We start from the raw sequence: 25,991 nt of genomic DNA, 5'->3' as shown, positions 1-25,991 counted from the left end.
ATTAAAACTATTAAAAAACTATGTTTCTAAACAAAAAATAAACTTCTATTTCACTATTTTTTAATGTAATCTAAATCCTAATCATGTTGGTTTAAGAATCAAATTGTTTTTGCTCTTTAAAAAAAAAAACAGTACTTACGGAAAACCAGTTATTATTTGATTTCCCGGTATTTCTCATCTTCTAAATTGTGTAGATTCAATTTTGACCTTAAAAAAAAGCACCTATTAATCGAAATTTTGTCCTCACTTATAAGGCCTGTATATTACTTCATACTTCCTATATGATTTGGACAAAAAACCAAATAAATATCTCCAACTACTCTCCAGATATGGTTCTCTCAGTGAACACTATTTAAATACACATCAGGCACATTGAGCAGAAATGGGTTAATTAGTGATTTATTGCACTATCAGTAATTTTCAACATAACCGTTGTTTAGAGTGTGGGCGGAATTAGAATCCGATTTCACTAATATTCACATTATCGGAGAAGATGCAGAAAGTGTTTAACGTGACCGAGTTCGGTGAATATAGCTCTTGTTTTTAAATATCTTGAGTCCACACGTGCCCCCCGCTACTGCGATCTCTACACAATCATTACAGTTTTGTGTCTTAGCGTGGAGCTTAGTTATAAATTTACGCTTGGTCAAATTCTGCCCAACTGCAATACCAACTTTCTCATTGGAAACATTTGTACTAAGTTTTATCAAGATTTATAAATTTTTACTCAAGTTACAGTTTGCACGGACGGACGGTCGGTCAGACAGTCACATTTATTTATATGTAACCCGATTAGATTTAGGTGATATGCATACAAACAACCGCTAGGTGAAAAAACTATTATACTCTGTAGCAACATGTTGCAAGAGCACAAAAATTATAAAAATAAAGAATTTTATATGACAAACAAACAAAATTCGACAAACAAATGTTCGTTTTATTGTAGTGAGATATTGAACGATTACTCAAAATAAATATTCGATTACTGTTTTTCTTTGTTTGATATTACCATCCCTACGAGAGAGTAAATTCAATCTAGAAAAAATATTTTGTACTAATATCACAGCAACAAACAAATACCGCAATGATAATAACTAGTGCTTTGCATTCTTGTGGTTTTCTTAAATATTTTTTTGATAAGAATTGAAATAAAGATTTCAATAGCTTAATTCACTGCAGTTTGAAATTTATTGTTTAGTATTTTAGCAAGAATTGGATAAATAGGTCTTGCGGCATACCCGATTTAGTGAAAGAACAAATTTAAAAACTACGAGCAAAGAGTAAAATATTAACTTTAAATAAAATAAAATCACCAAATATGCAAATAATACTCGCCTATATAACATGTTTACTGATTTTAAACAATTACGCTTTGGTGGAGCTCATTTCCGAAAAGATGTTTACCGAATCTATGGATAAGCCAGGAAAGCCTTGGTATTGCCCTAAGCTAGAAGGCATTTATTGCGATTGCCTATCCGACAATTTATTCAGTTGTGATTTAATAGACAAATTTAAAATTAAAATCAACTTTGATGTTCAAATCATGGACGTGTCTTGTAAAGAGGACTCAGAGGTAAATATTATTTCCCTACTCAAGCAAAAATTTCAGCCAACGTTTCTTAAAACACGTTATTTGCGTACTTGGAACTGTAAGAACCTTATTCCCGAAATATTTATGACTGCCGAAGTGAATCAAATGTATATATATATGAGTAAACTACCGAAGCTGACGGTAATGTATAACAGGGACCTTGATTCACAACCAATTGCTCATTGGTTTCAAATTCCAGTTGTATTTCCTATGGAAGTAATCATAAAATCAACAGCAGACATTATAACTGTACCAACTAATATATTTGATACATTTGTGTTCGATCCAATCGAAACTCTTACGCTTAGCATACATAGTCTAACGAAACAGCACAACACGCTGCGAAACTTGACGCAAACGCATTTTCGAAAACTTACTAAGCTCAGGCAACTTGTCTTAGCCGGAAATAATATGCAAATGTTGGACACAAATATTTTTGCACCACTTACGCAATTGAATTGCTTGAACTTGAGTCAGAATGAAATCGTGGAATTGCCACCAAATCTATTTGCAAATCAACATCAACTTATAGTACTTGACCTTAGTTACAATTCATTGACATATTTAACTCCTGAACTTTTCAACCAAACTCCCCTACTATGGCAATTGAAACTCACTGGCAATCGATTACATAACACCACAAATCTGAAAGAAACTCTAAAACCGCTGCCTTATCTGTATAGGCTAGACTTAAGCAAGAACAAACTGCAAAGTAATCGAGGCAGTGAGAATTACTTACATTTTGGATATGACAAAATCGGTGAGTGTTTGGCTATAGTCAAGATTCAAAATTCTATCAGCAAATTGCAAGCTGAAAATTATGAAGGAAACAACATTAATTTAAGAGAAATCGATTTAAGTCACAATCGTTTGAGCCAGTTTAATATGGATTGGTTGGTTAAAAGCAGCGTTAAATGCCTTTTAAAAATAAACTTAGAACACAATTTGATTACAAATATATATGCTTTATCGAGTTTACTCACTACAACTGATAATTGTGAGCGCGAGATCAAATTGAGTGGCAACCCTGTCGTGTGCGATTGTACATTAGCATGGATTTACAATGGTAATTATCAGAGACTTTTAAGCGATTTGCAGTGTAATCAGACGTCAACCAAACAACTTACGGATATCGCACAACTTCGACGGGACGAACTGTGTGCTTGGCAACCTGTACTGTGTCCCAGCAAATGCGTTTGTTACACTAAATCTGAGTTCCTGACCATCAACTGCAACGGTAGGGAACTCGACGTTATCGAAAAGCTGCCACGTCCCGAGCAAGTTGCGCTCACGACTACGATACTTGATATTAGCAGTAATAAGTTCACGAGTTTGCTGCCAAACATCACATTCGGCTATGCAAACGTTTCAAAACTCTACGCTTCGAACAATAAAATATTCAACATAAGTCTCTTTGAACTTCCAACCAATTTGACAGTGCTGGATCTACGTAATAATCGTTTGAAATCCTTAAGTGCTGATTTTTTGCGTGCTTTTCTCAATGAGAGCACGAAACTACAATTTCTGAATCTGAGTGAAAATCCTTGGTTTTGCGACTGTGCTGCTCAACAGCTGCTTTACACGATACGCGCACATCGGCAACGCATACCCGATGTCGAGCAGTTACGATGTGATAATCTACAGAATGATACCCTCTTAACAGCGAACGTGAGCGAATTATGCCAAACTGATATTAAAGTTAAACATTATAAGTACCTGACTGTGGCTGTCACTTCTGCAGCGTCACTTATTATTATTTTACTTCTCATCATCGCGTTATTCTATAAATATAATTTACAAGTGAAAGTCTGGTTATACAGTCGCAACATATTGAGCTGTTGCATTAATGAGCATGAGCTGGATAAGAATAAAACATTCGATGCGTTCATCTCCTATGCACACCAAGAGGCTGACTTCGTTAACCAAACATTACTGCCACAACTCGAGCAATGCGAACCACCATTTCGTATATGCACGCACGAACGGAATTGGTTGGCAGGCGCGTATATACCTGAACAAATCATCGAATCGGTTGAGCAGTCGCGTCGTACGATCATTGTTCTCTCGCAGCACTTCATCGAATCGGAATGGGCTCGCATGGAGTTTCGCACAGCGCATCAGTGCTCATTGAACGAAGGTCGTGCACGTATAATTATGATTAAATATGGTGAAATTATCAACAGTGGTTTATTGGATAAGGAATTGAAGGCATAAAAAAGGTTCTGATTGATCGGAAAGTGAAGCTGCGTGATATAGCAGACATCGTAACGATTTCAAAAGAACGTGTTGGCTTTATCTTGTATGAGTATTTGTCCATGAGAAAGCCTTGTTCAAACTCGGTGACGCGTTTACTGATTGTTGACCAAAAACAGCAACGAGTTGATGATTCTGAGCAGTGTTGGATGAAACCAGGATTGATCACTTCGAATCAAAACGAGCGTCATTTCAGTGAACAGTAGCTGGTGAACCTCCTCTAGAGATCCCAAAAGCACAACAATTAGCTAGAAAGGTTACGGCTTCAGTATTTTGGGATATGAAAGGTGTAGTATGCATCACCTATATTGATAAGGGAAAACCATCATACTTGTATAGCGTTATTGAAAAAAAAAATTTTTTTTTTCATCAAGACAACGCACTGTATCAGAAGTCAATCAAAACAATGAAAAAAATGCATGAATTGCACTTTGAATTACTGCCGCATCCACCTTATTCTCCAGGTGTGGCTCCCAGCGACTAATGACTGTTCGCAAACCTCAAAAAAATGCTCGCCGGTAACAAATTGTGCTCGAATGAAGAAGTTATCACTGAAACTGAGGCCTTTTTTGAGGCAAAAGACAAATCATTCTACAAAAGCGATATTGAAACGCCAGAGGGCGCTGGAGTTATTGTATTGCTTTTGATGGAAATTGTATTGATGAATAAAGCCAATTTGAATAAAAAAAAACAGTGTTTTCTGTGATCCTCTGCGTCAAATGACAGTTATATATCTTATTTTAGTGCTTAGTTATGGCACTTTATAAATTCTCATTTAATGACCGTTTGTGGGCGTGGCAGTGGTTCGATTACGCCAATCTATGAACGCGTCATTACTTTTTTTGCCATCAAACACGTGTACCAAGTTTTATTAAGATATCTTAATTTTTACCCAAGTTATCGGTTGTATAGATGGACGGACGGACGGACAGACGGACAGTCACTCAGATTTCAATTCGTTTCATCATCGTGATCATCATCATGACCATTTATATCCCATATCTAGCTTGATAATTTTTATGTGATACAAACAACTGTTAGGTGAACAAAACTGTTATACTCTGCAGCAACATGTTACAAGAGTTTAGAAAGCATTATTAAAGTTATTCTGATGAATTCAATTCAAATCAAAACTTGGGTACCTTACCTAAAGAAATATTGGAAGTAATTTTTGGAAAAAGAAAAACGAGGAAAAAATGGCAATAATCCAGAGCCCCACAAGATAAATCTAGACTGAATAACTTAACGTCTGAATTGAAAAACGAAATTAAACAATTTAAGAACGATACCATGAGTGCGTTTCTATGTGAACTTACAAATGACTCAAGTACTGAATATTCAATTTGGAAGTCTACCAAAAGACGGAAGAGGCCAATTATGCAAACCCCTCCAATTAAAAACATTGATGGTAGCTGGGCTAGAAATAACTATCAGAAAGCATTCAGATTTGCTAAACACCTTGAAACGATCTTTCAACCTAACACGATGGAGGACACTACACTGTTACCGAACATTATTGCACAAGAAAATATGGAAATACCACGGGTCACTCTATCTGAAATCAAAAAAGAAATGAAAAATACCATGAACCCTAAAAAAGCTCCTGGTTTCGACCTGATCACCGGCCAGATACTTAGAGAACTACCTATCATTCAAACTACAATATTTACCGTCATTATGGAAAGTGGCTGAAGTTATTGTGATACCCAAACCTGGAAAGCCACCCCATGAAACCACATCATACCGACCAATTTCTCTGCTACCGGTTATATCCAAATTGTTTGAAAAACTTTTACTAAAAAGATTCAAACCAATAATTGATGAGAAAAATCTTATTCCAAATCATCAATTTGGTTTTCGGAATCTACACTCTACGATTGATCAGGTTCATCAAATAACTGATACAATTGAAAAAGCATTAGAAGAAAAAAAGTGTGCTTAGCTATATTCCTAGATGTAGCACAAGCTTTCGATTAAGTTTGGCATGCAGGATTAAAGTATAAACTTAAAATGTTTCTTCCAACATAATTCTCGAAAATTCTGAAATCATATATATCAGAACACTATTTCAGAATCAAACAAGAGGAAGCTTTTTCTGCTCTAAAAAAATTCTAAGCGCTAGTTTCGTAAGGTAGTGTATTGGGACCAGTTCTTTATCTCTTATATACTAGTGACCTACCAACATTTAACGAAAATATTGTTGCTACATTTGCTGCTGATACTGCTATTTTAGCCGTTAGCGACAATAATATTGAGTCAACAGAAAAATTACAAAAAGCCATTGCAGAAGTACAACGCTGGACAACTACTTGGCGCATTAAGCTGAATGAAACCAAATCAGAGCATCTCGATTTCACCAATAAACGTATACAGCACAAACCAATATTTATGAACCAAAAAATATTTCCGTATGAGAATACAGCAAAATATCTTGGTATGACACTTGATACTAAACTAAGGTGGAAATCACATGTCAAAAAAAAACAAGAAGAATTAAAACTTAAGTACAGAAAAATGTACTGGCTATTAGGCAGATATTCCGCCTTGTCAATATACAACAAGCTACTCTTGTATCAACAAGTCCTTAAACCGATCTGGACTTATGGTATTCAACTCTGGAGCTGTACCAGTCAAAGCAACAGATTAATTATCCAAAGATTTCAAAACAAAGTTCTTCGTGGTATTGTTAATGCACCCTGGTACATTCATAATGACAACTTGCATATGGATCTGAATGTAGAAACTGTTGACACCGTCATCAAGAAGTATGCTCAAAGTCATGAACAACGACTTCAACAACATATCAACATTAAGGCTCTCCAGATCCTTAATAATGATGGCATTACCAGAAGATTAAAGTGAGTAAAACCTTTCGAACTTGTGTAAACAAAAAAAAAAAACATTTAACTATATAATAAAATAATCATTTTTCAGGTCTCACTAAAATAGTGGCTATAATACATACATATGTATAAATTTACACATCTGAAATGAATATCATAGGATAAGCATTTTGTAATTTTAAAACCGTATAAATTTAAGTCAGAAACAAATAGTTTATTAGTATTAATTTACTAGATTGCTATAAAATAAATTCCCCAAATGCGGTTTAAAAAAAAAAAAAAAAAAAAAAACTTGGGTACCCCATTAAAGTTGTATAACCTCTTTTAATTATAGTTCTTTGACCATCGTTGACAACTACAACTAAACATGAAACACAAACACTTTTGCTCCATCACACAAGACAAAGAGCACCCAGAAGTGACTTAAGGAAATATTCCAGGTTTCATAGCTGCAGACGAAACGCCGGTTGGAAGTACAGATTTGGTTCGAGCAGCGCAATCAATACCAACAGAAACCAAGCGTGCTGCTATTCATCAATGGCCGAATTACTTGTATTTGAGGGCTTCTGTGAAGGCGAAAGGTGACCGTTTCGAATAAACTTTTATACATCGCTTATTGAATATATGCATTACTAAATACAATCAACTTAATTAAAAAATATTTTATATGTTCAGGCATTATTTCATTACGATTTTTTTGTTTTTTTTTTTGACCAAGCATAGAAGGGCTAAGTCAGTAAAATATTCATGTTTACTTATTTAAAAAAAAGTTTAAAATACAGTAAAACAAAGTCTGAGTATACAACCCAAATTTCTCCAATTCAGAAGCTCCTCGGTGCTGACAAAAATTTGTGATAAAGTTGAACTGAGAAATGCCAATTTTTATACTCTTGTAAAATGCTGCTCCAGAGTATAATAGTTTTATTCAAAACTAATCGAGATAGATATGGAGTTGTATAGAGATGAATTCCGAGTGAGTGTCTGTCTCTCCGTCTGTGCAAGCGAAATCATTAGTCAAAACCCTATAAAGTGTCATAATTAAAGCCCGCAATACGATACAAGGCTGTGATTCAGTACAACGAATTACACTGGGGAAGGGCATCTATGGTTGAGAAAATTTCCTATATATCCATATAGCAAAACTTTAAATTCCATATGATTCTTACACTTTCCAGTATACAAATAAAGCACCATGGAATATATTACGACACGACTTTGCACAAATAGTGCTTTCGAAGTTTGCCATCTCAAGTCTAAAACTGTCAAAATCGGACCGCAACTGTTCAAGTCCATAGTTTCGGAATATGGACTCCAGTGCCTAGTGCTAACATTTTACCTTTATTGCGGTCAATCTGTGAGATATATTATTGCAATTCGGAGAGAGTCTCTTTCTGATAATAGTATGCAAGTACGACGAAAATGGATTGAACCGGTTAAATATTTTAATTAGCCCCCATATACCTAATCGAAATACTTTCGAACCTCCTGATATGTAATAGAAAGGTGATTACGAAGTTCATGCACAAATTTCACACATTTTCGACATTAAACAATAATATATTCAAAAATATACGTTCGCCTAAATTTTCTATGATATCTTACATAAAGACAATCGGAAGTTTGAAATACTTATTGTAGCACCCATATATCTAATGAGGGCTAGAAGTAGTATTGACCCGATATCAATAAATAAATGTAATGCATGGGTTTAAAAAAAAATATTACCATTTGTCTTTGTAGCACGATTCGAGCGCCACCTTGTGAATGAAGTAATTATATTTCGCACTTTTACATAATGTGTAATAGGAATGTCTGGATAAGGTTAAGTACCATATTTGAACTTTATAATTCTGGCGTATTTAATCAATGACTGCCTGCCCACAGATCCCCCTAAATGATTTCTTTGAAAAGTTATGGGGAAGTTTATATAAGGAATAGAAGTCGCTTTGGGATATTTCAGGTTTGTAAGTTTTAGTATACCTGAGATTTGCGATGTGTTATGAAGTCTTCAATGAGCTAATAAGGGTTATAACTTAATATCTTTGGTAACATGTTGATCGGCTGATCAATGTTATAAACAACTACCGCATTAAGGTTCGTGGAAATAAATGGTACTGGCCGTTGTTTATAAATGCATTCGATTCAGCAATGGTTAATGCGTAGAACCTAAAAGTTGTATGTGTAATATATGATATCTCTAAAGTTATAAGTCAATTTGACTTTCGCGTAGAATCGCAGAAGCTTTAATAACTCAAGCCGCTCCACGACAATCTGGTGGAGAGCGTAATGCCGCTCTCGACAATATCAGTAAAAATACAGACGGTTTCGATAATTTAATACCAAACCTGAACAAACGTGCTCGCTGCCGCCAATGTGGAGGAAGAACTCAGGATGTTCGGACAACTAACTTACACTTGCTGAAATACTAAACTGTAAATGTACAACTGGAGCAGATTAAACCATATAAATCGTCATTTAGTTCCCAATCAAAAATATTCTGAAAAAAAATTCTTCTTGATAATCCCGGGATGGTAAAATTAAACAAATGGAAAAAATACGGAATATTTATTTTCAGTAATTGATAATAGTTATATCGGTATTTTAATAATTCAATAAAAAAGATTGTCTAAATATATCGTTGCAATATGAACAAAATGTTATACCCTCGCATCATGTTGCTACTCTGTGGCAGTTTTGTTCCACTAAAGATTATTTGTAACACTTAAATTAATTGAGATATATATATCAAAATGGACAAGAGGACAACACAAGGCAAGAACATTATATAATTATCAGAGATATCCCCTTGTTTAGTATAAAGATTTGCTCAAAATTAAAAATACTCATTCCATGTACTTTGATACTAGCATGCTACACGTTTATAATTCATCCAAAACAATGCTTTGTTCACTTCCATAATGGGTCACCACGAAATGAAGGGAAAATAAAATACAATCATAAACTTATCGAAAAATGTGTTGGTTAGTTTCATATAAATTTACATTAAAACTATTAAAAAACTATATTTCTACACAAAAAATAAACTTCTATTTCACTCTTTTTTAATGTAATCTAAATCCTAATCATGTTAGTTTAAGAATCACATTGTTTTTGCTCTTTTAAAAAAAAAAACAGTACTTAAGGAAAACTAGTTATTATTTGATTTCCTGGTATTTTTCATTTTCTAGTTTGTGTTGATTCAATTTTGACCTTAAAAAAAGCACCTATTAATCGAAATGTTGTCTTCCCTTATAAAGCCTGTATATTGCTTTATATTATATTTCCTATATGATTTAGAAAAAAACCAAATAAATATCTCCAACTACTCCCTAGATATGGTTCTTTCAGTGAACACTATTTAAATACACATCAGGCACATTGAGCAGAAATGGGTTAATTAGTGATTTATTGCACTATCAGTAATTTTCAACATAACCGTTGTTTAGAGTGTGGGCGGGATTAGAATCCGATTTCACTGATATTCACACTACCGGAGAAGGTGCCGAAATTGTTTAACGTGACCGAATTCGGTGAATATAGCTCTCGTTTTTAAATATTTTGAGCCCACACGTGCCCCCCGCTACCGCGATCTCAAAATAAATATTCGATTACTGTTTTCTCTTTGTTTGATATTACCATCGCTACGAGAGAGTAAATTCAATCTAGAAAAAATATTTTATACTAATATCACAGCAACAAACAATTACCGCAAAGATAATAACTAGTGCTTTGAATTCTTGTGGTTTTCTTAAATATTTTTTTGATAAGAATTGAAATAAAGATTTCAATAGTTTAATTCGCTGCAGTTTGAAATTTATTGTTTAGTATTTTAGCAAGAATTGGATAAATAGGTCTTGCGGCATACCCGATTTAGTGAAAGAACAAATTTAAAAACTACAAGCAAAGAGTAAAATATTAACTTTGAATAAAATAAAATCACCAAATATGCGAATAATACTCGCCTATATAACATGTTTACTGATTTTAAACAATTACGCTCTGGTGGAGCTCATTTCCAAAAAGATGTTTACCAAATCTATGGATAAGCCAGGAAAGCCTTGGTCTTGCCCTAAGCTAGAAGACATTTCTTGTAATTGCAATTCCGAATATTTCTTCAGTTGTGATTTTATGGACATAAGTATCTTCTTTTCTAATGGTGAGATGTACCTGCAATGTGAAGAGGACTCAGAAATAAATATTATTTCTCTACTCAACCAAAAATTTCAGCCAGCGCTTCTTAAAACACGTTATTTGCGTACTTGGAACTGTAAGAACCTTATTCCCGAAATATTTATGACGGCCGAAGTGAATCAAACGTATATGTATATGAGTAAACCGAGGAAGCTGACGGTAATATATAACAGGGATCTTGATTCACAACCAATTGAATATTGGTATGGATTTCCAGTTGTACTTCACTTTGAAGTAATCATAAAATCAACAGCAGACATTATAACTGTACCAACCAATATATTTGATAGGTGTGTGTTCGATCCAATCGAAACTCTTACGCTTAGCATATATAGTCTAACGAAACAGCACAACACGCTGCGAAACTTGACGCAAACACATTTTCAAAAACTTACTAAACTCAGACAACTTGTCTTAGCCGGAAATAATATGAAAATGTTGGACACAAATATTTTTGCACCACTTACGCAATTGAATTGCTTGAACTTAAGTCAGAATGAAATCGTGGAATTGCCACCAAATTTATTTGCAAATCAACATAAACTTATAATACTTGACCTTAGTTACAATTCATTGACATATTTAACGGCTGAACTTTTCAACCAAAATCCCCTTCTATGGCAATTGAAACTCACTGGCAATCGATTACATGACACCACAAATCTTGAAGAAACTCTAAAACCGCTTCCTTATCTGCATAGGTTAGACGTAAGCAGGAACAAACTGCAAAGTAATCGAGGCAGTGAGAATTACTTCAATACTTCCGCACTATTAACAAATTTTGGATATGAAAATATCGGTATGTTTTTGACTATAGCCGAGATTCTAAATTCTATCAGCAAATTGCAAGCTGAAAATTATGAAGGAAGCAACATTAATTTAAGAGTCATCGATTTTAGTCACAATCTTTTGAGCCAGTTTAGTATGGATTGGAGGGTGAAAAGCAGCGTTAAATGCCTTTTAAAAATAAACTTAGAACACAATTTGATTACAAATATCTATGCTTTATCAAATTTACTCACTACAACTGATGATTGTAAGCGCGAAATCAAATTGAGTGGCAACCCTGTCGTGTGCGATTGTACATTAGCATGGATTTACAATGATAATTATCAGAGGCTTTTTAGCGATTTGCAGTGTAATCAGACGTCAACCAAACAACTTACGGATATCGCACAACTTCGACGGGACGAACTGTGTGCTTGGCAACCTGTATTGTGTCCCAGCAAATGCGTTTGTTACACTAAATCTGAGTTCCTGACCATCAACTGCAACGGTAGGGAACTCGACGTTATCGAAAAGCTGCCACGTCCCGAGCAAGTTGCGCTCACGACTACGATACTTGATATTAGCAGTAATAAGTTCACGAGTTTGCTGCCAAACATCACATTCGGCTATGCAAACGTTTCAAAACTCTACGCTTCGAACAATAAAATCTTCAACATAAGTCTCTTTGAACTTCCAACCAATTTGACAGTGCTGGATCTACGTAATAATCGTTTGCAATCCTTAAGTGCTGATCTTTTGCGTGCTTTTCTCAATGAGAGCACGAAACTACAATTTCTGAATCTGAGTGAAAATCCTTGGTTTTGCGACTGTGCTGCTCAACAGCTGCTCTACACGATACGCGCACATCGGCAACGCATACCCGATGTCGAGCAGTTACGATGTGATAATCTACAGAATGTTACCCTCATAACAGCGAGCGTGAGCGAATTATGCCAAACTGATATTAAAGTTAAACATTATAAGTACCTGACCGTGGCTGTCACTTCTGCAGCGTCACTTATAATTATGTTACTTCTCATCATCGCGTTATTCTATAAATATAATTTGCAAGCGAAAGCCACATATTTTATATAGCCACAATATATTAACTTGTTGCATTCATGAGCGTGAGCTGGTTAAGAATAAAAGATTCGATGCGTTAATCTCCTATGCACACCAAGACGCTGACTTCGTCAACCAGACTTTATTGCCACAACTCGAGCAATGCGAACCACCATTTTGTATATGCACGCACGAACGGAATTGGTTGGCAGGCGCGTATATACCTGAATAAATCATCGAATCGGTTGAGCAGTCGCGTCGTACGATCATTGTTCTCTCGCAGCACTTCATCGAATCGGAATGGGCGCGCATGGAGTTTCGCACAGCGCATCAGTGCTCGTTGAACGAAGGTCGTGCACGCATAATTATGATTAAATATGGTGAAATTATCAACAGTGGTTTATTGGATAAGGAATTGAAGGCATATTTGGACATGAAGACATATCTGGATTGGCAAGATGACAGATTTTGGGATAAACTACGTTACGCCATGCCACATAGAATGGGTAAAAAACTGAATATCGATATTCTTAAAGTTAGTGAAAGAAAATTCGTTATGGGACAGGTTGAGAGAAATCGTTGGCCTGACTAATCTGTTTAAATTTGTCGTATGCTGGCAATTTGCTGAATCGAGTCAACAGTTACAGATGTACAGATGTTTGAAGATTCCTCCGAATGTTTCTATATATATGTATACAAATTCATCTCGTTCAAAATGATGCTATTCCTTTCAATTTCCACACTAATACCATATGCGTGAGCCATAAAGGAAGACAAAATTTACTGAAGAGTTAACCCCTGTAGTGGTGATCGCTCAATAATGCAATTTGTTTTAATTAAAGTAATTTCCTTAAATCAATTCTGTTATATTTTAACAAAATAAATACTTAGCATTTGAATAAACATTTTGGTACAAATCTTAACCCTCAATCAATTTTAGATCAATGCATGTGAACTATAGTTGAATTTGTTGACAATTGTGGTACAGTAGACAGTTCAAAGTGGAAGAGAAAAAACAGTGTCTTAAGGTAGAACCACTCAATGGCAGACTCTCTGAAGCATATGAAACAAGCTAAGTGAGTTAAACGATTATAGATACACACAAAGAATTCTTAGCTATTTCTAACAAAGGTTAATTCTCATTACGTAGACTCACGTGAACACAATTGTCTTCTTAATAGGCACACCTAGTGTGACAGCCTAAAATAAGACGATGTTTGGGGAGTAAAAACAAACCAAAAACACATTAATTGTTTTAAAATTGTTAAGGTATATTTATACATGTTTAAGTAATACGCAGTAAAATTTTTAGAGAATAAATTAAAATTTGTTTTGAATGCGATTGATGACGCTGTTAGAAGGCACAACAGCGGGCTTTTCCGTGGTTGAAGCATTAACAAATCTCTCGCAAAGACTTGGTCTGTTCAATAACCTACGGTAAAACAATGCACAACCTAATAAAAAAAGTGGAGTTTTAGGCACAAATCTGGTGTATTTGTGGCCTTTTTATTTTTGTTCAGATATTGATCTATACAGAATATGTCAAAAAATGATTGGGGGATTGTTTGTATTTGAGTAATTACTGCAACAAGTTCGAAAAATGCTGTTTAGAGAAAAATGTGTTTAAACATAAACTGAGCGGCTACACTTTAAAAGACTATAGTTAAAAAAATACTTAAAATATATTGATTAGAAATTTTAGTAAGGTATATTTAAAGGTATGGGCTATCGACCTATTTAAAAATAGAATTTGTATTCAAAATTTCACACTGGATTAAGGGGCACATAATATAATATTATATCGATAGTCGTATTATTACTCGAACAATTGGCGATTATATTAAATATATAGAGGTTGAACCGAGGTATGTACCAATTTCATTACTTGTTTACTCTAGACCATATTATTTTCAGAAGAAAACACTTACTTAAGTCCATTAATATATCATCTGTTGAACCCAAAACATAATTAATTTTGTTAAAATTTTTAATAAACTTTGTTTGTAGCATCTAACGACTGTAACCGAACATTTTATAATCGTCCAATTTTTAAGGATAAAAGGTAAAGAAATAAGAGGGAGAAGTTAACCAGAGGGGTGAAAATTATTATTTTGGGAACATGGGGTGCGACCAAGGCCTCGACTAATTCCAGTTATAACACTTTACTATATTGAGGTCAAGAAAATCCAAATTATTTCAATTATCGCACATAGTTTGTGAGATATGTACATAAAGCTTATTAGGGACGGTCCCATGCCCATTTTTTAAAATTTGTAACCAACAAATGCCGTTCTCCTCTGCAATCTTCCATACCATACTTGGTCCTATCACTTCTACGTTTTTCTCTAAACACCATTTTGTGGGCGTGGTAATGATCCGATTACGCCATCTGCCATATAATCTTCTATTGGGTGGCAGGGAACAAGTATTATATAACAAGTTTTATAGAGACATCTGAGTTTTACTCAGACAAAAAGTCATCCATAATTCAACTCGTCTCGTAATTCTATTCAAACTGATATGTATAACTCTTTATTTATCTCGATTAGTTATATGTATTACAAACAAGCGTTAAGAGGGCTAACTGTTATACTCTGTGGCAACATATAGCGAGAGAATAACACAGCTCCGCGAAAATTAATATTTGCTTAATGCGCTGGATTTCTTAATTTTGATGATTTCAATTGTCCAGATAACAAATTTAATCATGAAAGTATTGAAAGTGCTCTCGTTTTTATGATTTTTTCATGTATTGATCAGTTATCGCCTTGTTAGTTATGATATTATTATATTATATTTCGAGCTACGATGAGGGTTTTGCGAACCTTCTTCACTCAATGAAACTCTCCCTTTGCATTTGAAAAGTTATTAACATGCGCTTAGAAACAATGATATCGCGAAATCCGCAGCAATCGCTAAATTCTACGAGAGGATGGAAAGGTGCAACATCTATGCCAAGCTAACATTTCTCAAAATGAAAAATATGATAGATAATTTCAAAGTGGTGGACGAGGATATTGTTTTAATTAGATATGTAGAAAATGTTTGCAGCTTAGTAAGGAAAAGTTGAAAGGTGGAATATTTAATGGTTTTCAAATACGACAATTATCGAAAGATACAGATTATCAAGGTTATAACTGCTCCGGATTGACGCTTGGAAAATTTTTGTGTTGATATTCAAAAATTTTCTAGGTTACTGCAATCACCAATTATGAAAATATTTTGAATAAGTAAGGAAGGGCTAAGTTCGGATGTAACCGAACATTTTATACTTTTGAGATTTCTTTGTGGATTGACTGATATTTTCGGTAGAAGGTCAAATATAGGCACTGGGGTCCACATATTTAGTACTTGGGGGCTTGAACTGTTTTGGTTCGATTAAGACAATTTTTATCCATAAGGTGGCATATTTTAATCGCATTATTCACGCAAAGTTTTATCCCGATACAGTCATTGTTGCCTGATTTGCATAGTGGAAAGTGAAAGAATCAGATGGAATTTAAAATGGTGTTATATGGGATGTAGGCGTGGTTGTAGTCCGATTTCGCCCATTTTCGCACTATGACATAGAAACATGAAAAGAGCGTTATGCATCAAATTTGGTTGAAATCGGTTGAGCAGATCTCAAGACATGGGTTTTCACCTAAAAGTAGGCTGTGCCACGCCCACTGACTAATTTTGAACGCGGTTCCTATTAAGCCAATTTATACCATTTTAGAGATAAAATTTAATGTCTCTGGCGTGTTTAGTGCTTGATTTATCGCGCTTTTAGTAGTTTTTAACAGTACCGTTATATGGGGAGTGGGCGGAGTTGCCACCCGATTTCACACTGTAGATAGAGGTTCTAAAAACATTTGCTTCCACTGAATTTTGTTGTTATTGCATTAGCGGTTTAGGAGATATGCACATTAAACCTATTAGGGGCGGCACCACGCCCACTTAAAAAAAAAAATTCTAACTGCAGATGCCCCTCCCTAATGTGATCGTGTGTACCAAATAACAGTGTTGTATCTTATTGCGGAGCTTAGTTATGGCAATTTATTTGTTTTTGATTAATGGCGTTTTGTGGGCGTGGCAGTGGTCCGATTACGCCCGTCTGCAATATCAACCGTCTCACGGTACCAAGAAACATGTCTACCCAGTTTCATAAAGATATCTCAATTTTTACTCAAGTTAGAGCTTGCACGGACGGACGGACGGACGGACGGACAGACAGTCACCCGGATTTCAACTCGTTTCTTCATCCTGATCATTTATATATACATAACCCTATATCTAACTCGATTAGTTTTAGCAGAGAATGTTGAAGAGTAGAGAAGGAGCAAATGTTAAATGAAAACTTTTTGAGTACTAATTTGTAATTCCACAAGAGGGAACATCGAAAAGTATAACTTCGAAAAAGAAAAATACACCACACAATATGCGAAATGCTATAAATAGACACAACGAATATTCCTATATGAAAAATCGTTGCGCATACCTATTTAGATTTATGTTTTCAATTTCTATGATATGACAAATTTATAATTATGAAAAACTTTTTGAATTAAAAATCTGTATTACCGGTAAAAACCCCAGAATTCATAATAAAATAAACATTTAATAAGCTAGTTTTCTAACTTATGTATGTGCGTTGCGTAAGCAATATACTTATTAAACAAATGATAATAATAAAACGGTGGCTAAGCGGCCACGTTTCCACTTTTGTGGTGGCTTAGGTCGTAAGCGGGAAGGGGTTAAGCACAATCCGAATACGAGCCTATACGTTCGAATCCTAAAACGAATTTTATTTAACTTTTTTATTTTATTAATTGGAGTCTAAGCATATCATAATTCAATTTCTTTAATAACATATTTTACTTCCTGAGATAATTAAAATATATCAGGAAAATATAATATGTTCATATGTTTAGGTTTATTGAATATTTCCTTATTATGCGTATTTACACAAATGTGATAATCACATATACATTCTTAAATACACGTACGCTGATGCTTGCTTCTTCTTGCCCCGCACAAGCAATGACTTTTGTCTACGCTTTTTGCTTTTTGCGAGTTGAACGATCGCAAGCAAGGAGGATTGGGGCGCACCGCCACATAATTATTTCAGATATATATTTTATTTATCGAATTCAGTTTGAAAACGATTATAGGTATGAATTTATTGGTATATATATATATATATATATATATATATATAATATATATTATATTACGAAAATAATTCATAAATGCATCAGTATTTTTCAATACAAATTAAGCAACATATCAATATATTATGAGCCCTCACTTAACACGCCTATGTGCATGGTGGCAAGCCAACGAAATAACGGCGAGTTCGCGCGGACATTGTGTTGTTGAAAAAAACCAAATGACGACTTTGCCGACAAACATACATATTTATATACATACATACAAACGAGCTCGCATACATATTGACGCCAAATTTGGGCATCGTCGCGGAGTTGACAAAATTTGTTTCAATCGACAATTTTGCGACAATGTCGATCGGCTATGTTGTCTCGTTTGTCCTTTTTGCAGTTTTTTGCTATTGAAAGTTGACTTATGCTCTTTTGAAATATTGCGATTACCAATTTGGCTGCATTTTCATAGCGTGGTATTTAGATAAAATGGGCTAAATCGAAAAACTATGAAACAATGATAATAAGTAAACATATAAAAGTACTATATGGACTGTGCTTAGAATATATAGAAGTAGTTAATGATTTCATATGAATGTCAATTTGATATAAATTTTATAATTTAATGCCATAAATAGTGCATAATATGAAAAAATATAAATATTATTTAAACTCGAATAGGTCATGTTGCCAATTCTCCTTTCTGAAGTGAACATCAGACAAAGTCTTCAATTTCTGATCTTTAGCAAATGTTGTGAGGAAGCAGCTTGTGGACATACAAATGCGAGGGGGATGGTAGGATTTTCAGTGGTGGCTGTCAAATTGTAAAATTGAATTTTTCTCGTTTTACTCATTTCATTCATTTATTTCGCATATGCGTAGGAATTCTATATGAAAACCAAATGTGGTTTACCAGGCGCACAGAAAAAATAGCGCGGCGCAGAGTTATGAACGAACGCACTTTGCTTTGAAGCAGCGCACGTTCCTTATGAATGAATTTGTTGTCGTTGTAATATAAAATACTTAGAAAATAAGCCGCGAGTTTGCTTGAATATTATTGGCCGATGCTGGTGCGTCTACGTTTTTTTGTCACTTGCGCGAATGTTTGATTTTTTGCGAAAGACATATTGAGGGACATACATATGTACATATGTGTACATATATGCAAATATATTTGGACATGCGAATGAAAGAAGGCAATTTCAAGAATATTCACATATGGACATATGAACATTTGAAGCAAGTAAACAATAATAGCTGTTTGAATTCACAGATTAGGCTCAAGAGCTTGAATATTGTCTGTGGTGCTGCTTGTATAGCACACTTCCTTATTGCAATGAAATGTTTTGCCTAAGTTCAAATCCTATCATATTTTTATATATTATACTATTTTTTATTTTTATATTCCTTTTTTATTAAATGATATTTTAATTCTATTTTCATATTATTTCCCTCATTATTTATATTTTCTTGTCGGAGGTCAATTACTTTCGTTTTTATTATTTCAATTTTTGTTTATGCGCATATCAAAGAACATCTGCGCATATGTATGTATATACATTTTGCTTATAGAGTGGTGTAGTTCGTTGCGTAAATTGACAGCTGTGGTGACATTTTATTTTCGAACTTGCGCGTTTTCGATGTTCCTTCTTAGCAATTAACATTTTAGTACTGCTAACATTTGCTCCTTCTCTACTCATCAACATTCTCTGGTTTTAGGTGATACAAACAACCGTTAGGTGAACAAAACTATTATACTCTGTAGCAAGAGGTTGCGAGAGTATAAAAATATACTGGTATACTTTCAGACTATAGTTGGAAATATTCGCAATTCTCTGGATACATTTTGGATAATCTATGAAATTATATGAATGTGACACTAGTTGCGTTATTTTAAAAACAATAGATGATAAACAATTTTATGTTTGAATTTTACACTGCTTCTTGATGGGAAAAATACCGTTCAAGCGAGGCAATAGCGTTATGGAGATTCCGTGTCAACAGAAACCACAATAAAACGTTGGTCTTCAGTGGGCGTCCAAATGAAGCTGTAAAACCACAAAATATAAAAAAAATCCAAAAAATAGTTCTGAACGATCGGAAAGTGAAGTTGCGTGATATAGCTGACATCGTAACGATTTCAAAAGAACGTGTTGGCTTTATCTTGTATGAGTATTTGTCCATGAGAAAGCCTTGTTTAAACTGGGTGACGCGTTTACTGATTGTTGACCAAAAACAGCAACGAGTTGATGATTCTGAGCAGTGTTGGATGAAACCAGGATTGATCACTTCACCCTGGAATCAAAACGAGCGTCATTTGAGTGAACAGTAGCTGGTGAACCTCCTCTAGAGATCCCAAAAGCACAACAATTAGCTAGAAAGGTTACGGCTTCGGTATTTTGGGATATGAAAGGTGTAATATTCATCAACTAGATTGATAAGGGAAAACCATCATACTTGTATAGCGTTATTGAAAAAAAAAATTTTTTTTTCATCAAGACAACGCACTGTATCAGAAGTCAATCAAAACAATGACAAAAATGCATGAATTGCACTTTGAATTACTGCCGCATCCACCTTATTCTCCAGGTGTGGCTCCCAGCGACTAATGGCTGTTCGCAAACCTCAAAAAAATGCTCGCCGGTAACAAATTGTGCTCGAATGAAGAAGTTATCACTGAAACTGAGGCCTTTTTTGAGGCAAAAGACAAATCATTCTTCAAAAGCGATATTGAAACGCCAGAGGGCGCTGGAATTATTGTATTGCTTTTGATGGAAATTGTATTGATGAATAAAGCCAATTTGAATAAAAAAAAACAGTGTTTTCTGTGATCCTCTGCGCCAAATGACAGTTATATATCTTATTTTAGTGCTTAGTTATGGCACTTTATAAATTCTCATTTAATGGCCGTTTGTGGGCGTGGTAGTGGTTCGATTACGCCAATATGAACTCGTCATTACTTTTTTTGCCATCAAACACGTGTACCAAGTTTTATTAAGATATCTTAATTTTTACCCAAGTTATCGGTTGTACAGATGGACGGACGGACAGACAGACGGACAGTCACACAGAATTCAATTCGTCTCATCATCGTGATCATCATCGTGACCATTTATATCCCATATCTAGCTTGATAATTTTTATGTGATACAAACAACTGTTAGGTAAACAAAACTGTTATACTCTGCAGCAACATGTGACAAGAGTTTAAAAAGTTATTCTGATGAAATTTTATTAAAGTTATACTGATGAATTCAAATCAAATCAAAACTTGGGTACCTTACCTAAAAAAATATTGGAAGTAATTTTTGGAAAAAGAAAAGCGAGGAAAAAATGGCAATAATCCAGAGCCCCACAAGATAAAACTAGACTGAATAACTTAACGTCTCAATTGAAAAACGAAATTAAACAATTTAAGAACGATACCATGAGTGCGTTTCTATGTGAACTTACAAATGACTCAAGTACTGAATATTCAATTTGGAAGTCTACCAAAAGACTGAAGAGGCCAATTATGCAAACCCCTCCAATTAAAAACATTGATGGTAGCTGGGCTAGAAATAACTATCAGAAAGCATTCAGATTTGCTGAACACCTTGAAACGATCTTTCAACCTAACACGATGGAGGACACTACGCTGTTACCGAACATTATTGCACAAGAAAATATGGAAATTCCACGGGTCACTCTATCTGAAATCAAAAAAGAAATGAAAAATACCATGAACCCTAAAAAAGCTCCTGGTTTCGACCTGATCACCGGCCAGATACTTAGAGAACTACCAAGGAAAGCATTACTTAAAATAACCAATCTGATTAATACATCATTCAAACTACAATATTTACCGTCATTATGGAAAGTGGCTGAAGTTATTGTGATACCCAAACCTGGAATGCCACCCCATGAAACCACATCATACCGACCAATTTCTCTGCTACCGGTTATGTCCAAATTGTTTGAAAAACTTTTATTGAAAAGATTCAAACCAATAATTGATGAGAAAAATCCTATTCCAAATCATCAATTTGGTTTTCGGAATCAACACTCTACGATTGATCAGGTTCATCAAATAACTGATACAATTGAAAAAGCATTAGAAGAAAAAAAGTGTGCTTAGCTATATTCCTAGATGTAGCACAAGCTTTCGATTAAGTTTGGCATGCAGGATTAAAGTATAAACTTAAAATGTTTCTTCCAACATAATTCTCGAAAATTCTGAAATCATATATATCAGAACACTATTTCAGAATCAAACAAGAGGAAGCTTTTTCTGCTCTAAAAAAATTCTAAGCGCTAGTTTCGTAAGGTAGTGTATTGGGACCAGTTCTTTATCTCTTATATACTAGTGACCTACCAACATTTAACGAAAATATTGTTGCTACATTTGCTGCTGATACTGCTATTTTAGCCGTTAGCGACAATAATATTGAGTCAACAGAAAAATTACAAAAAGCCATTGCAGAAGTACAACGCTGGACAACTACTTGGCGCATTAAGCTGAATGAAACCAAATCAGAGCATCTCGATTTCACCAATAAACGTATACAGCACAAACCAATATTTATGAACCAAAAAATATTTCCGTATGAGAATACAGCAAAATATCTTGGTATGACACTTGATACTAAACTAAGGTGGAAATCACATGTCAAAAAAAAACAAGAAGAATTAAAACTTAAGTACAGAAAAATGTACTGGCTATTAGGCAGATATTCCGCCTTGTCAATATACAACAAGCTACTCTTGTATCAACAAGTCCTTAAACCGATCTGGACTTATGGTATTCAACTCTGGAGCTGTACCAGTCAAAGCAACAGATTAATTATCCAAAGATTTCAAAACAAAGTTCTTCGTGGTATTGTTAATGCACCCTGGTACATTCATAATGACAACTTGCATATGGATCTGAATGTAGAAACTGTTGACACCGTCATCAAGAAGTATGCTCAAAGTCATGAACAACGACTTCAACAACATATCAACATTAAGGCTCTCCAGATCCTTAATAATGATGGCATTACCAGAAGATTAAAGTGAGTAAAACCTTTCGAACTTGTGTAAACAAAAAAAAAAAACATTTAACTATATAATAAAATAATCATTGTTCAGGTCTCACTAAAATAGTGGCTATAATACATACATATGTATAAATTTACACATCTGAAATGAATATCATAAGATAAGCATTTTGTAATTTTAAAACCGTATAAATTGAAGTCAGAAACAAATTTACTAGGTTGCTATAAAATAAATTCCCCAATGGGGTTTTTACAAAAAAAAAAAAAAAAAAAAAAAACATTGGGTACCCCATTAAAGTGTTATACAACTTCGTTTAATTATAGTTCCATCGTTGACAACTACAACTAAACATGAAACACAAACACTTTTGCTCCATTACACAAGACAAAGAGCACCCAGAAGTGACTTAAGGAAATATTCCAGGTTTCATAGCTGCAGACGAAACGCCGGTTGGAAGTACAGATTTGGTTCGAGCAGCGCCATCAATACCAACAGAAACCAAGCGTGCTGCTATTCATCAATGGCCGAATTACTTGTATTTGAGGGCTTCTGTGAAGGCGAAAGGTGACCGTTTCGAATAAACTTTTGTACATCGCTTATTGAATATATGCATTACTAAATACAATCAACTTAATTAAAAAATATTTTATATGTTCAGGCATTATTTCATTAGGATTTTTTTTTTGACCAAGCATAGAAGGGCTAAGTAAGTAAAATATTCATGTTTACTTATTTAAAATAAGTTTAAAATACAGCAAAACAAAGTCTGAGTATACAACCCAAATTTTTCCATTTCAGAAGCTCTTCGGTGCTGACAGAAATTTGTGATAAATTTGAACTGAGAAGTGCCAATTTTTATACTCTTGTAACATGCTGCTCCAGAGTATAATAGTTTTATTCAAAACTAATCGAGATAGATATGGAGTTGTATAGAGATGAATTCCGAGTGAGTGTCTGTCACTCCGTCTGTGCAAGCGAAATCATTAGTCAAAACCCTATAAAGTGTCATAATTAAAGCCCGCAATAAGATACAAGGCTGTATATCCATATAGCAAAACTTTAAATTCCATATGATTCTTACACTTTCCAGTATACAAATAAAGCACCATAGAATATATTACGACACGACTTTGCACAAATAGTGCTTTCGAAGTTTGCCATCTCAAGTCTAAAACTGTCAAAATCAGACCGCTACTGTTCAAGTCCATAGTTTCGGAATATGGACTCCAGTGCTTAGTGCTAACATTTTACCTTTATTGCGGTCAATCTGTGAGAGATGTTATTGCAATTCGGAGAGAGTCTCTTTCTGATAATAGTATGCAAGTACGACGAAAATGGATTGAACCGGTTAAATATTTTAATTAGCCCCCATATACCTAATCGAAATACTTCCGAACCTCCGGTTTTTTGCATTCCGCATATATCGGCCAATATGTGAGCTATGTCAATAAAATTAAATGAATGTGTTTTTCTTATAATGGTGCATTTTTGTGCCTAAAATGAGTAAAATCGATGAAAACTTACCCTAGCCCCCATATAACTAAACACAGAATTTTCAAACATCTGTTTGTTTTTACTCTATATATGTATGTTTGTGATGGCATGTGAGGTGCCTTAATGAAACTCAAGGAGCATTTTATTATGTTGATAGTATGTTGAATTACCAAAATTAAATAAGATCGGGTTAATACGGCCCCTATCTCTCATATATCTAATATAATATTTTCAAACTTCCGGCTGGCCTTATACCATATAACATATAAGAGTCAATAAGTAAGATACTTTAGCAAAATTAGCTGAATGTATAATATTGGATATACTATAGTTTAGCGAATAATAATGATATACTATAACTCAATGCCAATATGTGAATTTAGTCTACGAATCACCCCCACTCCCAAATACTACGTATATTAATTTTCGGTATTCAAACAAACCTTATGCCGAACATGTCGTTCAATGTAACAGTTATATATTTATAAAATGGAAAATATGATCCTAACTATACTTCAGCAGTGTTAAATATATTTCAATCAGTCCATCTCTCTTTCTGTCCCCAATATAGCCTGTATAATAATTTCCGACTTTCCATCTGACAAAATGTGTGATAAATAAAATTAAATGAAGCAGTTTTCTTAAAAAGTGTGTGGGAATATGAATGAAAGTAGTCTACTATTTTGTCGAAACCTTATATCCCTAAAGTAATGAATTGCGATCCTCTGTTTGACGTTTTCACATCAACTTATTATATAATATTAAATTTAGGTTCTTCAGCTGCGGTTATATTCCATATATAGGATTCGTACAATTTTACAACATAGTTTAAGAAAATGAATGACTAAACACTTTTTATACCTTTAACTCATTTCTATTTAGTAAAATATTGTGGAAAAGTTTGCGAACCAACTATCTCCTTGCCTTTTCTATTATATCGATGTCTGGGGAGTAACGCGACCACTGCATTTAATCAACGTTTTTTCTTCCATCGCAGACTTTAAACCCCGGCAGTGTGAATACGGCGGTGCAAATTTCCTTACAACTTTTGGAAATTAGCAAAATCAGTTTTCAGTAGTTTTTTTACGCATTTGAATTCATATTAGTATTAAAAATTAGTATTAAACAATTGCAGTTCGGGCATACGATATTAGAAGACGGCTCCTCACACCGTTACACAGTTCACTCGTAACACAGTTACACATACATGTCCCTGAAGTACGATACAATTTTCAGCTGTATTCATTGAAAGAGATTGAGTAAAAGCTTACATTTCGTTGTTTGCTCGTGAAGTCTTGGCTAAAATCCATACTGTAACGATGCCCCAGCTATCATATTTGACATGCCTCGTGTGACCTTTTTCTACTTTCAAAAATAAAGATAATCCTAAAGGGTCTTCGACAGATAAAAATCGAAATAATTACTTCAATTAATTTTGTCAATATAACTTACATATAGTAACCAATAGATCCGCTATCAAGTCAAGCAGAAGTGTGAATATCCTTATATATGGGAAAAAGGGAAAGTATTGAGCCGATTTTATTAATTTTTGGCGCCAGAGCACGTTATTATCATAAAGAGTCAACTTACAACAATGCACTTGGGTCCTCATATTCACTTTCTGATTTT

At 34.4% G+C, this 25,991-nt stretch overlaps 2 protein-coding genes and 1 pseudogene across 3 annotated transcripts in view; 2 read left to right on the top strand and 1 right to left on the bottom strand.

The window, feature by feature from the left end:
• Positions 1-25,991, bottom strand: part of side-II (sidestep II) — a 262,223-nt gene that overhangs the window by 37,286 nt on the left and 198,946 nt on the right. The gene's annotated exons all lie outside the window — the stretch shown is intronic.
• On the top strand, positions 1,736-3,805 carry LOC138856448 (protein toll-like). The gene has a single exon (XM_070107555.1). It carries the CDS (start codon positions 1,736-1,738, stop codon positions 3,803-3,805), a length of 2,070 nt encoding a protein of 689 aa, XP_069963656.1.
• LOC118683524 (protein toll-like) lies at positions 6,569-13,481 on the top strand (annotated as a pseudogene).

Source organism: Bactrocera oleae, chromosome 3 (assembly GCF_042242935.1).
Source record: "Bactrocera oleae isolate idBacOlea1 chromosome 3, idBacOlea1, whole genome shotgun sequence".
NCBI lineage: Eukaryota > Metazoa > Arthropoda > Insecta > Diptera > Tephritidae > Bactrocera > Bactrocera oleae.
This window is presented reverse-complemented; position numbering and strand designations above follow the sequence as displayed.

What these genes read in the sequence shown, in the direction of transcription:
- LOC138856448 (XM_070107555.1), top strand. Translation starts at nt 1,736, where the DNA reads ATGTATAACAGGGACCTTGATTCACAACCAATTGCTCATTGGTTTCAA.